Raw genomic sequence first — 13,968 nt, forward strand, 5'->3', positions numbered from 1 at the left:
TGTGTAAGGGTTAGGGTTAGGGTTAGGGTTAGGGTTATAAATATAGACTTTTATAGACTTTTGTTACATTCATAATGACAGACCTCAATAGAACATGTTATAAAAATAGTCTTTAAAGATGCAATTTGAAAGAAATATTCTGAAAATGTATCTTTAATGCTAACATGATGCTTCAAGGACAATCAACAAAATTGTAAAAAATAAAAAAAAAAAGGTAGAAATGATGGTACAACAAAAAAATGGACACAGTACAAACATATCGGACTCAATATATAAATTCTCATTATCAACAGTATTTCTATATATATATATATATATATATATATGTATATTGAGTGATGATAGATTTAATCATGAACACAGTATACAGTGTATAACAAAGTAAAGTATGGTACAATCAAGTTTGAGTGACACTCGTCTGACTCTTAGTCCGCTGTTCAAACTATAGTGAACTTTTACAGACAAACACCAATGAGTCAGAGGCTTATATGAATGTTCATGACCTTCAGTGTTTGTGTAAAATGATGTGATGTAACAAGGTGTCTACAATGTCAGGCATGTCACATGTTGAGTGGATAATGACAGCCAGAGTCAAAGTTGCCTGTCACCAAACCTGACATGTAACTTGGTGAAATGAAGCAGTTTTGTAGCTTAAACGAAGCCTGGCTTACCTTCCACCTACTTCAGACTCCTTGACCCCTTTATATCCCTCCTTGCCCCAATATACATCATAAAAAATGTGTGTCACCGGCAAGAATGCAAGGTAATAAACTGATAAGATCGCTAGAAAATACTCTGAAAGGCAAGATTCCCTTCCCAAGTGACAGAGGTGCAGAGTCCCAAAGCACAAATAAAATGCAATTCAAATATTTACATAAAGCACTCTGTTGGCTCCAAGGGCAAATTATAATCAATTTAAAGACAAATTCAAATTTCAGGGAACCCTGAGATCATAATCACTATGTTTACTGTGGAGGACAATAATGTCCAATGTGAGGTTGGGCTACTACTACATAAATGTAGTAAGATACACTTTAGATTATTATTTTTTTCCAACATTTTGGTTTTAAACTTAACATTTTTTGCAGGTGTCGTGAAAAAAAAAAAAAATTTCCTTGCTTGCCGAGAGTTAGGTCAGGAAATTGTTACCACGTTGTTGTTGGTTCAGTAAATTAGAAGCAGCGGGTTAAGGTATTTTAGCATAATGGCTAAAACCAGAGGGAAACAGCTAGCATTGCTCTGAACAAAGGTAACATAAAAGCTCTCTAATTAACACTATATATCTTGTATACAATATATTTCTAAGACCAAGGCCAAGGCCAAGACATAGCCTGGTATATAACACCATATAAAACCCACAGCATGACGTTTTTACAGTTTAAGAAAGGAGATATGATGTGTTAGTCAGCTTTATTGGTGCTACTAAGTAGATTTTGTTTTCCTTGGACAGAGTCAAGCTGGCTAGCTGTTCACCCCTGTTTCTAGTGTTTATGCTAAGCTGAGCTAAGTTAACCACATCTAACTTTCTAACAAGTATGCAAGTAAGTGTATTTTCCAAAATCCCCCACTATTCCTTTACTCATAGCACTGACCTCATAGCAAAGCAGATTTGCTTGGAGGTGCGAACTACCAAAAAAGGTCAACCCCAACTCCTTTGCATCTGCATGAATATAGTGCTCAGAGACACAGACACAATGTCAAGTATTATGGATTCGTCCAATCTATGTTTATCGATGACTGCTTTTATCTACTGAGAAGGCTTGTGCTACTTTCACTGTCTGGATCGGCCTGCAGCAATCACAGAGTCAATCAACAATGAATCTGCTGATCTACAGACACACACTCTGAGTAGAAGGAGCAAAGCACTACTGCTGCCAAAGGTACCATCTACAGTATCTCATATTTTAGTTTGGGTCTTTCTTGCAACAAAAAAGCCAGATTTTTACAAAAGTCAAATCTCTGGCAGTCCTACTTATCCCAGTTGTAGTAGCACATAACGATTTACTTTTCTAATTATCCCTTTATAAATCATAGTCTGATTTCCCTCTAATGTTATTTCAGTTGATTCATTTGCTGGTCATGTGTAAACTCACACTGTGCTTCTGACGTTAAACTCTAACACACTCTAAATATACACCATAGCCACCCTCAATGTCCTCATTACAGTCAGTCAATGAAAACAATTATGTTGGCTTTCTCTCTTCATTATCTTCATCTTCATTACAAAACATTATAGAACACTGTAAATAACTAAGAAAAACATGATCAATACTTCATTCTATTAAGTGATGCTACTGCATCTCTATCCATAGACACTACAGTTGTCTTGTACTAGCATTTAAAACTATTTACTGTGTACGTTTGCCAAATGTTAATGTGAATCCGGTAGACGAGACACGACTGTTACCTGAGCTAATTCTGTTGAAGTATAAATGGTGCGCACAAGCTGACAAGCCAACTGTTCTCCAGATATCTGACATATTTTCTTCTCACTTCCTCTGACATGAAATATTTCTTGTGTGAACTGTGTCTCTGCTCAGGCACTCTTCCCACTCCAACACAGCACATTTAATGTCCCACTGTGTTGACTATTTTGGTACTCTAGAAGTAGAGCTAAAAATGAGTTTTTGTTCTGTTCCTCTAAAACATTTTTCCTCTGATAAGGATTATTTGTCATTTCATATGATTTGATATGACACCATCTTTTGGCCACACTATATCTGCGTTAAAAAAAAGAGGCATACTGCTTGATCAAAGAATGCTGACACTGTACCGTTACCACATTTGGTCCAGTATATATGCAGTACAGTATGTATGCTATTGAAAATCTGTGTCTGTCACCTGCACTACAAAACATCTTAAATAGTGCTCTCCTTATCTGTGTCTTCTGTGTTCTTGGCAATGTTGATATTGGCGTGTCCATTGACTCCGTTACCCTCCAGTCCATTTTCTTTGGCCTGATTCCTCAGAGCCAACTTCTTCTGTCTTTTGACAATTTTGAAATAGAGAAATCCCCACAGCACGTTGGCTAGGAAGTAGAGTCCAGTAATCAGCCCCATGAATGTCATCCTGCAAATACAATCATTAGTTTATAGAAAGAGGTGTTTAGAGAGAATTCCTTAATCATTCTAAGTTCTAATCTTCTATTTCTCAAAACCCTTTTTGAGTCCAGATACATTTTACATGTTTAAAACAGATCTTCTGTCTGCTTGAGATATTATTGAATGGATATTCTAGCAAGAAAATAAGTCTGGTTTCACTGTACCTAAATTTATCAGCATCGTAGAGTCTACATGCTCCTTGACCTCCACACTGCTTGGTGCCCCACTTCAAACATGTCCGATCAATCAGTGCTCCGAAATATATAGGAGGAGGGATCCCACCTGCACACACACAAAGGCATAGGTGCACACATATAAACACATGCAATATACATTAAAAACAACTGTATATTTAAAAATCTAATGTTATACTCACCCAGAGTTCTTACTATCAGTGTCTGCATTCCCAAAGCCAAAGATTTCAGGTCTTGCTGTATGGACCTAGAACATTGACCAAAAAGTCATAATATTAGACGTTCATATTAGCTTAAAACACACAAACAGTTCTTCAAGCGAAGTATAGAAGCAATACATTTTCTTAAAGCAAAGACCCAAGACCCATAAGCATGGTGAATATTTACATTACTATAAAATAAAATCGTTGTGTGCCTGCTGACACCTTTCAAAAGATTATAATGACATAAAATCAGTATATAGAAAATCAATGAGACTCTGCATCGTTATAGCCAGCCGTTAAAGAAGGGAGCTGAAGCATTAACCCCTTCAGCTTCAGTCTATCTGACCTGAGCAGTACGATGTATCCTGGCGTGCCTCCGCAGGCAGATATGAAGGAGCCCACTACAGACAAAGCCATGTAGATTTTGAATATGTGATCACAGTCGCTCTTCCTGGGGCACTGGCCCAGCACTGCAGACATGTTCATGGCTGGACTCATCATCTCCCCAACACAGGAACAGTTATGAAACACCTGAAGAACCAGAGAAAAGATGGGAATAACCAATTTTACAGTCATTGCTGCAAGTGTGTGTTTCACATTTCCTGCTTTGAGAAACCCCCTACTCTTTACTCTTCTGCCATCATCTGGAAAAACCATGGATGCGACATAAAAGTAGCAGTTTTCAGTATGGCAGCATCTATGAGTCGCTAATAGGAATTTACACCTACAGTATATCAACCCGACACTATGAGCCTTTTTGTCTGTCCAATTCAATTGCATTTTGTCTTTTGATGCTCCCTTCTGTGCAGAAATTGGTATCTGTGCTTAAAACAGAAGCATGAAGGTGTCAAACGTAGCTTTGCTATAAATGTAACCTCTTGAAATGAGGTGAGCAACAAAAAGAATACAAGAAATTTGTGGGAAATGTATGCTTGGTCTCTGCTAAATTTCTGCACATGAAATTACACATAGGAAGAACTCATTTTTCACAGTGTCTTCAAGTGTTTCTGTTTGCCTTTTAGCTGGCTGTGAAACTATCTGTTCTATATTACTCTCTGGAGAAATCAAACCATTGCATACCATTTCCTTGCCAATGCCAGAGGAAGTATGGCAGCCAGCCAGGCATGGAGAGGCGTACGTCATGCCATTGTAGGCACATACTGGGTCCCAGTGCTTCATTGAGCAGGAGCAGCCCGTGTTGCACTGTGACAGCAAAGTCTGTTGGTTGTAGGACACTTCATGAACCCTGATGCACACAGATATGAAAAGAAACACCACCTCAATAAACACAATCAATTCAGACATAGTGACAAGAAACTTAACAAGGCATCCGCTCCTTCACTAACTTCTACACCCATGTACAAGGATGGTTTGCTTGCTACTCACCCCTGGTATGAGACAGTGAGACCAGCCACCTCTGTATTTTCACAGCGGATGAAGACCTGAACGCAAAGCAGACAAAAAGAGCCGAGAGAGGCGGTGATTGACACCCTTGCTGCCCCGATGATGCCTAGCTTGAAACGCTTCAGCACAAAACCTCCGGTGATGATGCCCAAAGCTACAGCTGGCAGGTTCAGTATACCTGGATTAATAAATGAATGGGGTGAATTGGTGGATGACATGGATCAATACACTGGAATGTCCTACTGATGCCAATTTTATGACATACTGTAACATAATAAAAACAAAGCAAATGCCATAATGTACATCAACTGTTTTAACAGAAACTATTTCAACCATATTTAATTTCTTTTGCTAATTATTTTTAACTTAATCTGTTACTTTGTGCTCTGTTAATTGATAATTTATCTGTAATCTGTAATCATATCCAACCAAAAAGCTATGTTGTGAGAAAGTCAAATAAGCAAAAATGGATGACTGTTAAACAGAGCATCATTGTTGTTTTGATGTTATACTTCATAAATTATAGAACAGTGACTCCAAAATATCAATATTCCAACAATAACAGTAGCTAGCGCTGGTAAACAGTCATAAAAAGTGCATAAATAGCTTTAGGTGCTACTTCACATACACACGCACACGCACACACACACACACACACACACACACACACACACACACACACACACACACACACAAGGAGAGCCCCTCAGTGGGCTACTTTAGTGTGAATATTTCAAGTCAACTTTATCTCTTTCCATCACACTTCCCTTTAATAATATCATTGTTTCAGTTGCCTCGGGCAGCAGAGTGCAGTGAATTCAGAGTGAATGCAGATAAGTTATTGCTCCGTACCTATGAGGAAAATGGCCTTGGAGGCAGACTGGCCATAGATTTGCTCCAAATACTTCGGCTTGAAGGTGATCATGCCAATGAAGCCGTTCACAGCCACCAGGTAAGTGAGGATCATCAGTATGAAGATACTGTTCTTGAAGAGTCTCCTCAGAGATGGAATGAAGTCTGGAGAGGAACAAATGGTATGTACATATCAGCATTCATTTAAAGGGTGTTTACAGAAATACACAGTGACTCCTGGAATAATGTCAAAATGCATTAGATCTAAATAACTTATTTTAATAGTATTCTGTTAACAAACTAGAATCATTGTTGATTGTTTTTTTGCTTCCAGTTGTTATTGTCAAATGTTGTTATTATGTAAAGCACATTGAGTTGCCCCTGGGTATGAAATGCGCTATATAAATAAAGCTGCCTTGCCTTGCCTTGCCTTGCCTTGAGGATGAATGTATCTATTTTTATGAACATAATGTTGAAAAACATTTAATTCCATATTATTTATACATAGTTATAGTGTATCTACATACATTTACAATGCATAATGCACATTATATATTCATTATGCTTATATGTATTTATCTAAATTAAACTAACATTAATCAAATAATTTAATTGCTTCACTGCAGTAATTTTCACCTTATGCACATTATCTACCTGCTTAAGTCTACACACATTAAACAACTATATTAGATAACCTACATACTGTTCATATTCCTTTATATTACTATTCTTTTTTGTTCTAAACATTTTTTTTCTCTCTATCTTTTTGCTGCTTTTTGGAAATAAAATCTCAAAATAAGAAGTATTTACAAAAGTGAACATTTTGGAGACCCTATTATGTTAGTGTGACATAATGTGTCATTGCACTGCACTGTGGCATGACTGAACCTTAGCTGTATCTGCTCCCACATGTTCAGTCTGTCCAGATGTGTCATTCAACTCTTGCCCAGATTGCATGGTGATCGGTTACATTAAGTTCAGGATTCAGGGTTACTGTCTGGGCTTTGATTTGTCTGAGTCTTAACTGGTTAATCATTAAACCCTTTAAACTGTTTGTCCAGGGACACATTTGTTGGCGTTTAACATGTAATAGTTCAGATAAAGGTTTAGGCCTTGCATTGTTATTCTTTCTCTGCTCATTGTAGATAAAGACTATAAAACATCATAAGCATTGTGGGATGTTTTCAAGTCTTATATGATGACCTGTACTTAAATGTTGGATTTGTGTGTCAGCATCACGCTTGACTAAAATTAAAGGATGGTGTCTTATAGAAGCTCAGGTTGTGTGGTACCTTTAGCCAGCTCCTGGAATGAAACTGGCTTATCTTTGTCCTCCTGATCCTGGTTTTCCTCTTGCAGGAAATTCTCCTGTTCTGGTACTGTGGCGAGCTCTGTGCCTTTATTTTGGCTCTGCTCCTGCCCCTGCTTTGGCAGAGACTTCGGAAGGAACCAGAAAGGGATACTCGACAGCAGGATCACTGTGCCCGTCACTATGAATCCCAGCCACCAGGCCCCCACCCAACGAGAGTCTCTATGGTTAATGGTCACACTTTCTAGGAGAGGGAGATGGGTGAAGATAGCAGGTTATGAAGGGCATGACATATTGAGTTTACTGGACTTTCATTGGTAACCTCTATCCTTTTTTCGATGTAATAGGTTAAACATTAGCATTTAGTCCTCTTTCTCAGAGATTGTCAACAGCCCTAATCCCTGCCGTAAACAGTGACCTCGTCCTACTATGTCAACAGGTTAACATGTTAGGTAACCCAATAAACTCTGGAAGACTTTTACTAACTCGATGACAAACTGTTTTGCCATGGATGTTTAAAGGGAAGAAGGTTTAATTGGTCTGACAGAAGGGAGAGTGTGTGATAGGTCTGCACACTGCCACTTGATCGATCATTATCTTATCAATCAATAGCAACTACCTTAATAAATGAAGATGAACGTTTTACGCAAAACTAGCTAAATTATTGCATGCCTGTTGTGCAGGATTAATTCCCAACGTTCACACTTCTTGCTCTGATATTTAGAAGTCTGTACCTAAATCCACAAATCCAATGTCAACGTAGACCTTGGCAAGGAAGGACCCGAGCATGAAGCCAAACATGGGTCCTAAGATTCCCACTGTGTGGATGCAAGCTAGAAAAACAGAAATAGAAGAAGAAATATGAATACTCTAGTATAGCGAAAATAATCCAGTATTATCTAGAAGAGCAGATGATTGAATGGAGAACAATAAAAAACATAGCTGCGACATTTAGACATTAAGAGGCTGATTGGCGTGATTGATGTGGTTAAATCAAGTGTTTCTAGCAAATGGAATGTAATGAAGCTGAACATTAAAACACTGATTTTGTCAAGAAGGAGCATAATATATAAAATAACTAACACAGAAATAGACTAAGACGATAAGAAGTAAAAAGTAACTAACCCAAATAGAAAGGAGTGTTCTCCTCTCTGGAGAAGTCATCCAGGTAGGACACTCCAAGAGGCATGATGGGAGTCTCTCCAATTCCACGCAACATGTTTCCCAGGAATACATAAATCCACATGGACGAGCCAGCTGCCTTTTCGCAAGCTGAGGAGAGAAACTGGTGTTAGAGCAGGAGGTTACAATGTATATTGACTTATTTTTCTGGAGAATAACCTTTATAATTTGATTTGGTATCATAATAATATGGACAACTGATTGATAAGTTGACATTTATATCATAGTGACAATCATTGCAGTGTCTGATGCAGTGGATGTATCTGCCATGTACCTGCTCTTGAAACTAAATCAGGTGTCTCATCTGCATCAATCATGGTGTTGTTGGACAGACAGGGAAGGATGCTATCAGTGCTGTTGGCACCAGTGTTGTGAGACATACTCGTCTCATATTTATACCTGAAAAACATTTAAATGAGTAAGAGCCTCATTTCTTTTTACACAATAAAGGAAACCAGCTTGAAGTTATTTTGACAAATAGTTTATAATGCATCTAGAAAGGAATCATTCAACCCCCCCAAATCCTGTGACCTACACATGACATGTGGACTATGTTTATATTTGACTATAATTGCATCAGTCAGTTTCTGGATTGAAGACAGAAAAGTTTTGGAACCAAGCAATTCAAATTTGGGATCACAGCTCAGTCTAGCTGGAGCTTAGTGTGGGCAAGAAGCAGACAGAGTCAAGGAAAACATGACAAAAACACAGTGTCTTGATAACTAACTACTTTTAAAAACAGCCAATGAAATGCATATTCAAGGCTGGATCAAGATCTGGGCAAAGTGGCCCCACACAGTAAAGTTGTTCTATATACTACAAGTTTACTTGGAGTTTTGATCTCCAAAGGGGCCCCACACTCCTGGGGCCACAAAAGCCCTAGATTTACTGTGCATCACTTGGTTTGCAGGAATTTAATTAACTTAAAGTTTTTTAAAGAATCTGCCCCACTAAAGCACAATATCAACTAAGGTATGCATTGCATTATTACTTCATCTTTTGGTGGTTACTGAAGAGGGGCCTTGTTTCAAATCCTGGTTTTGAGCATTTTACTTTTAATTTATGTTGTGCTTACATGGTACATATTGGTACTATAAAGTTGAATTTAAACCACCATGAAGTAACTGAGAGACAGAAAACCTGACGCTATGTAGTATTATCTCAGCAGGTTATTTTCTGGTAATCTTCATATAATGAAGCTAAATTTTATAGTTTTGTGTGTGCAATGTACTAAATGGGTACATGGTGGCAATGCAGTACACACAGGTTAGGTAAAGGTTAATCCAGTCATTCACTTGAACATTCATTCTTCAGTCTAATATTATATACCCAGAGTAACAGCAGTTCTTTGGCTCTGCCCATTGTGATCAGTTTGTTCCAATAAGTTTGAATAAATATGATTCTAATCAATGCTGTGAATTGTTTCTGCAAGATGTATATACATTAAGAAGATCCCAGTGTTAAATATGTTAAAGTTGAATAGTTAGAATATAAAAGAAAGTGTGTACTGACAGGCCTTGGAAGAAGTGAGGCAGGGCTATCAGAAATGATCCAGCACTCATGATCACACAGCCGATAGCAATCAGTCGGGGACGATGGAGCTTAGCACCAAAGTAGCTCACAAAAGCAATCACCAGCAGGTTGCCTGAGGAGAATTATTTTTTAAATTACTGAATAAATATGAACAGAACAGTCTATTCATCACCTGCTTCATACATCTAAAATTCTTCTCTCAATATTTGAGATTTTCTTTTCTTTTTCTTTTTGAATACATTGATGTAGCTTAAAAAATAACCAACCAGTATCTTTAAAAAACTGTACATACCCATTTCAAAACTGCCATCTATGACTCCAATGAGGGAACTCGGGATATCAAAGCGCCTCTCAATCTGAGTGATGGAGCTTTTCATATAAGCTCCACCAAAGGCTTTGGCAAAGAATACAAATGCCAGAGAAGCCAGGAAGAGCTGGAAAACACACATAACAAGACATTTGATGAGGGAGTTCCCAAATAAAACAAGTACACAAAGGCAATGCTTGATTTGATTAGCCTAAGGGTTTTCACTCAGACTATTTCTCATTTAGGGTGAGATTTAAATCAGAATAAAGCAATTGATCATTGAGCTAAATCCCTCTCTTGATTAACGATTGTCCAATCATAGCTTAGAAGCTGTAATTCCACATGGCAGGCCTATCAAGCTTCAGAGTTCTCCATCTGCTGCAGAAGTTTGCATGGGGCCCTAGTAAAAGTAATACTCAGCTTTTAAAGAATCTGGAGGGTGGTGTCCTTTTCACTACCCTTGCCTAAACCACCAAAACAAGAGTAAACAAGTGTAAGAAATTGATTAAACTGTGTGTATATCTCCTTTAACAGAGGTTGCACCTGCTAGCATATCAGGCTAACATGATTACCCCTCCCACTGTATGGAAGCTGGTCCTACAAGCTATCAGTTTAAACTCTGTTCCAATGAATTTACACTACTACCGCAGCCAGCATTATCCAAGATAGCATTATGTTTGCTAACACATAGTGCTTATCTAAAAGCCTTTTCTCTTGTAAAGAAAAATGTTTGAAAATATGAACAAAATGTAAGGTATGCAACCAAACAGTATAGAGCTAGAAATACCTAGCTCAACACTGCAATACAAGTGCAGCACAGTTTATTGCTCGGTCTTCTACATGCATCATCAACTGATGTGAATGACTTTCTGCTTTGGATATCCAGCTTTAGCCTCAGTCTTTTAGTACAATTCCATGTATGTAGCCATCAAATGCATATTTAAGACCATTTTTACATTTTTATTGTTTTAAATGGGTCGGCTGAAAACAAGTCGGTGTGTCCAACCAACTCACTGATCTAATAATGGCTAAATTGTCTAGTTAGCTATCACTAAAATTTCCTAGCAGCAGTTGTCAATTCAGTCTGAAATCATAGAGCCATAGTTTTACATTAACTGAGAAGAGCGGTAAATGTGCCATCATTATAAATTACATGTGTACCATTTGGGAACAAAACTTGACTGGTGTGACCCATTTGAGGGGCCAGGACTCAGTCAATTAACTATAAAGTGTGTATCTAAATTTAGAGCAGCTCTAAATGTGATATGAATGATGACATGCACAGACATAAATGTTTGTAAAATCATTTCCACATAATGTTGGTAATGGACAAAGATGGAAATGATTGGGTATACAGAATACATGTTGTTAAATGTCTGAGTCAAATATGGAGGGGAAAAGAAATTAATACCAAGACACAACCTTTCCTGTGTGGAATTTCTGGAGGCAACATTTAGTGAAACCTTCAATTTAAGTCTTTGGGATTTAATAAGTAATGATATAAAAATGTGTTTGTTTTTGCTTTGGAGTGAATTGGTTTTGCCAGTAAATCCCGCTTGTGTGCAGCCATATTCTTGCCACATAAATGGTTAAAGATTGAAGGGATTCTGTCTGGGCTGTAGGTCATAGTCAACTCTGTTAATACATTTTGGTAACTTCAACTACTTGACTATTATTTACAGCTGCAAAAGTAAACAAAATGTATTTTTAAAAGGTTTTTAATTTCCTTTCCCTTTTCGGAAAGCATGTAATAAATTGTGTTGCCATATTGACAAAATTGACAACAACTCTTAAATGGGTCAAAGAATGGTCGTTGCAACCACTTTACTGATTGTCACCATGTTAATAATCACTAAGGAGCACTTGTCTGTGATTAACTTGTGCTTTATCCACCCTTACACTCATAAAACTCTACTCTTGTTTCCCCCCCTTCCATTGACCATGATACAACATGCTTTTCATTGACTCAAAGTCATATTTGGTGTCAAAGTCTCAAAGTTTTATCTGGTCAAGGAAAAAAGTAAGCTTTTCCTAGTTTTACTGCCTCATCAGGTATTTATGTGGCACAGATAATACTGATAGACAGGTCAAACCTAGACAAATACAAAGAAAGCAGTTTTGCAATATTTTCAAACTTGGCACAATTATAGGTTTGGGTTAATTAGTTTTTGGGTGTTCTGCTAAGAATAGATTAAGCACCTCAACACAAATGGGAAATCCTTGTATCCCTTTAAAGGATAAGACTTTACTAACCTTTAGCTTGGAGCAGCAAGACTCACTCGGTTTTTTGGACTCTACACTCATGATGTGGGTTCAACAAATGCAATCAAGTAGAAAACACACCACCTGCAGAAGGGAACCAAGATTATGAGCATATCAGAATTTGGGACAATTTTCATTTGACATATTAATTTTCTTTAAAAATAAAAAAAAGAAGCTTTTATAGTAATATATTATATTTTCTTCTTCTCACCAATCCCCTAGATGTTTGTGTCCAATAAAGTAATTGGTTAATGATAAAGACTTCATTGTAAGTGTGTTTAGCCGTATTACTTGGATATCAATTTAACATAAGCAATAAAAACATAGACAGCCTAGATATAATGATTACTTGCAGTCATATAAATGGGAACATACACTTTTAAGAAGATTAACTACCAACTTAACTTTGTACGTATGTTTTCTGATGTTACAGTACAGCCAATATGCTGGCAATATGCATTAAAGTACCATTAAATACTACAATTTTGCCTTAGTGCATCTGCATCTGTTGAATCTGAGTTAATAGTAAAAAAACAGAGAAAAAGTACTTTACCTGAGAGGCTGCAGTAGTCCCGTGAGGGATGGAAGGGATGTGGTAAAGGCTGAAGGCTTGTTGTACCTCGCAGGACTTTGTGCTAAAAGCAGAGTCTTATCACAGACATAACATTACCTGTAATCAGTAACCCAGCCACTCGTGCACTTGTTGATCATGTCAATAAAAGCCCTCCAACCCTCATGCACACAGACAAGCACACACACACACACATACAAACCCAAACGTGACTGCTCTGGTTGGGTAAGGTCCTGTAGGATGCATGTCTTACCAGCACCGGAAGGTTCAGAGGTTCACTGAATGCAAACACACAGACATTCACAGTCTGCATTCACTTGTACATCCTCTTCTATGAACATCATAAGCCTACGAAGTATCAGTCCTTTTGAACACACAACAAACAGCAGCAGCATGAAGCTGGCCAAAGCTTATTTTACAAGCCTGCTGCTTCTGTTAGTTTGTTTTCAAAGCCTGAAATGCTTTCCTCTCCTGGAGAAGTCCAGCTTTTGTAAGGCAGGGTGTTTCCCATGTCTGATCAAAGCCTTCCTGTCCTATTGATAGTCCTTAACAATGGCTTTCTCTCTTGTGTCCTAATGGCTGAGTTCGCACATCACATAATATGATCATACTTTCAGTGTAGACAATAAGACTCATCATGAATACTCATGATTTGACCCTGACATATTTAAAATTCTCCACACATTGAGAACAGTGTGGTATTACAGCTGCAGAAGTTACATCAGCTCCATTCATTTGCACTGTGGTTGATTTTGAACAACCTGAGTCTTTACCAGCTTTATTTCATATTTTGGGTCATTTTATTGCAGCATTCACAATTGAATTTATACTGTATGTATTGCTTACCTCTGTTGGTATCTAACCACACAGATAGTTGGAAGATTTTTAAAGATCAGCAGCAACAGACCACCAGTATGTACTGTCAACAGTACCACACAGAAGTGGTATGTCTGAGTTAATTTGTGATTTAACTCAGCACTTAGTGTCAAGTTTTTGTAGTTATAAGTGTAAAAAACATATTTCTTCTTAGGCACCTATTCAAATTTTGAG

General features: G+C 37.7%; 1 protein-coding gene across 2 annotated transcripts; it reads right to left on the reverse strand.

The window, feature by feature from the left end:
- Positions 1-135: 135 nt before the first annotated feature.
- On the reverse strand, positions 136-13,344 carry LOC134004538 (solute carrier organic anion transporter family member 1C1-like). 2 transcript variants are annotated; one of them, XM_062443852.1, is made up of 16 exons: positions 13,172-13,344; positions 12,901-12,995; positions 12,339-12,431; positions 10,071-10,212; positions 9,758-9,890; positions 8,520-8,644; positions 8,189-8,335; positions 7,798-7,896; positions 7,047-7,307; positions 5,755-5,919; positions 4,885-5,080; positions 4,579-4,744; positions 3,845-4,029; positions 3,478-3,542; positions 3,266-3,383; positions 136-3,069 (listed from the first exon to the last, which is right to left on the reverse strand). In XM_062443852.1, the coding sequence occupies exons 3-16, from the start codon at positions 12,387-12,389 to the stop codon at positions 2,859-2,861; spliced, it is 2,064 nt and encodes a 687-aa protein (XP_062299836.1). In that variant the 5' UTR covers positions 12,390-12,431; positions 12,901-12,995; positions 13,172-13,344; the 3' UTR covers positions 136-2,858. The 2 variants fall into 2 exon arrangements, with proteins under 2 accessions (XP_062299836.1, XP_062299837.1); XM_062443853.1 differs by lacking the exon at positions 13,172-13,344 and having other exon boundaries at positions 12,901-13,056.
- Between the last annotated feature and the right edge of the window lie 624 nt (positions 13,345-13,968).

Source organism: Scomber scombrus, chromosome 22, assembly GCF_963691925.1.
Source record: "Scomber scombrus chromosome 22, fScoSco1.1, whole genome shotgun sequence".
NCBI lineage: Eukaryota > Metazoa > Chordata > Actinopteri > Scombriformes > Scombridae > Scomber > Scomber scombrus.

Bases quoted from the DNA above. Each gene is read 5' to 3' on its own strand.
- LOC134004538 (XM_062443852.1), bottom strand. From the start codon at position 12,389: ATGAGTGTAGAGTCCAAAAAACCGAGTGAGTCTTGCTGCTCCAAGCTA. The intron at 8,645-9,757 runs GTCAGTACACAC...AATGTTTTTCAG, and splicing joins CCTCACTTCTTCCAAGGCCT to GTATAAATATGAGACGAGTA. The intron at 5,081-5,754 runs GTACGGAGCAAT...TTATTAATCCAG, and splicing joins CAAGGCCATTTTCCTCATAG to GTATACTGAACCTGCCAGCT.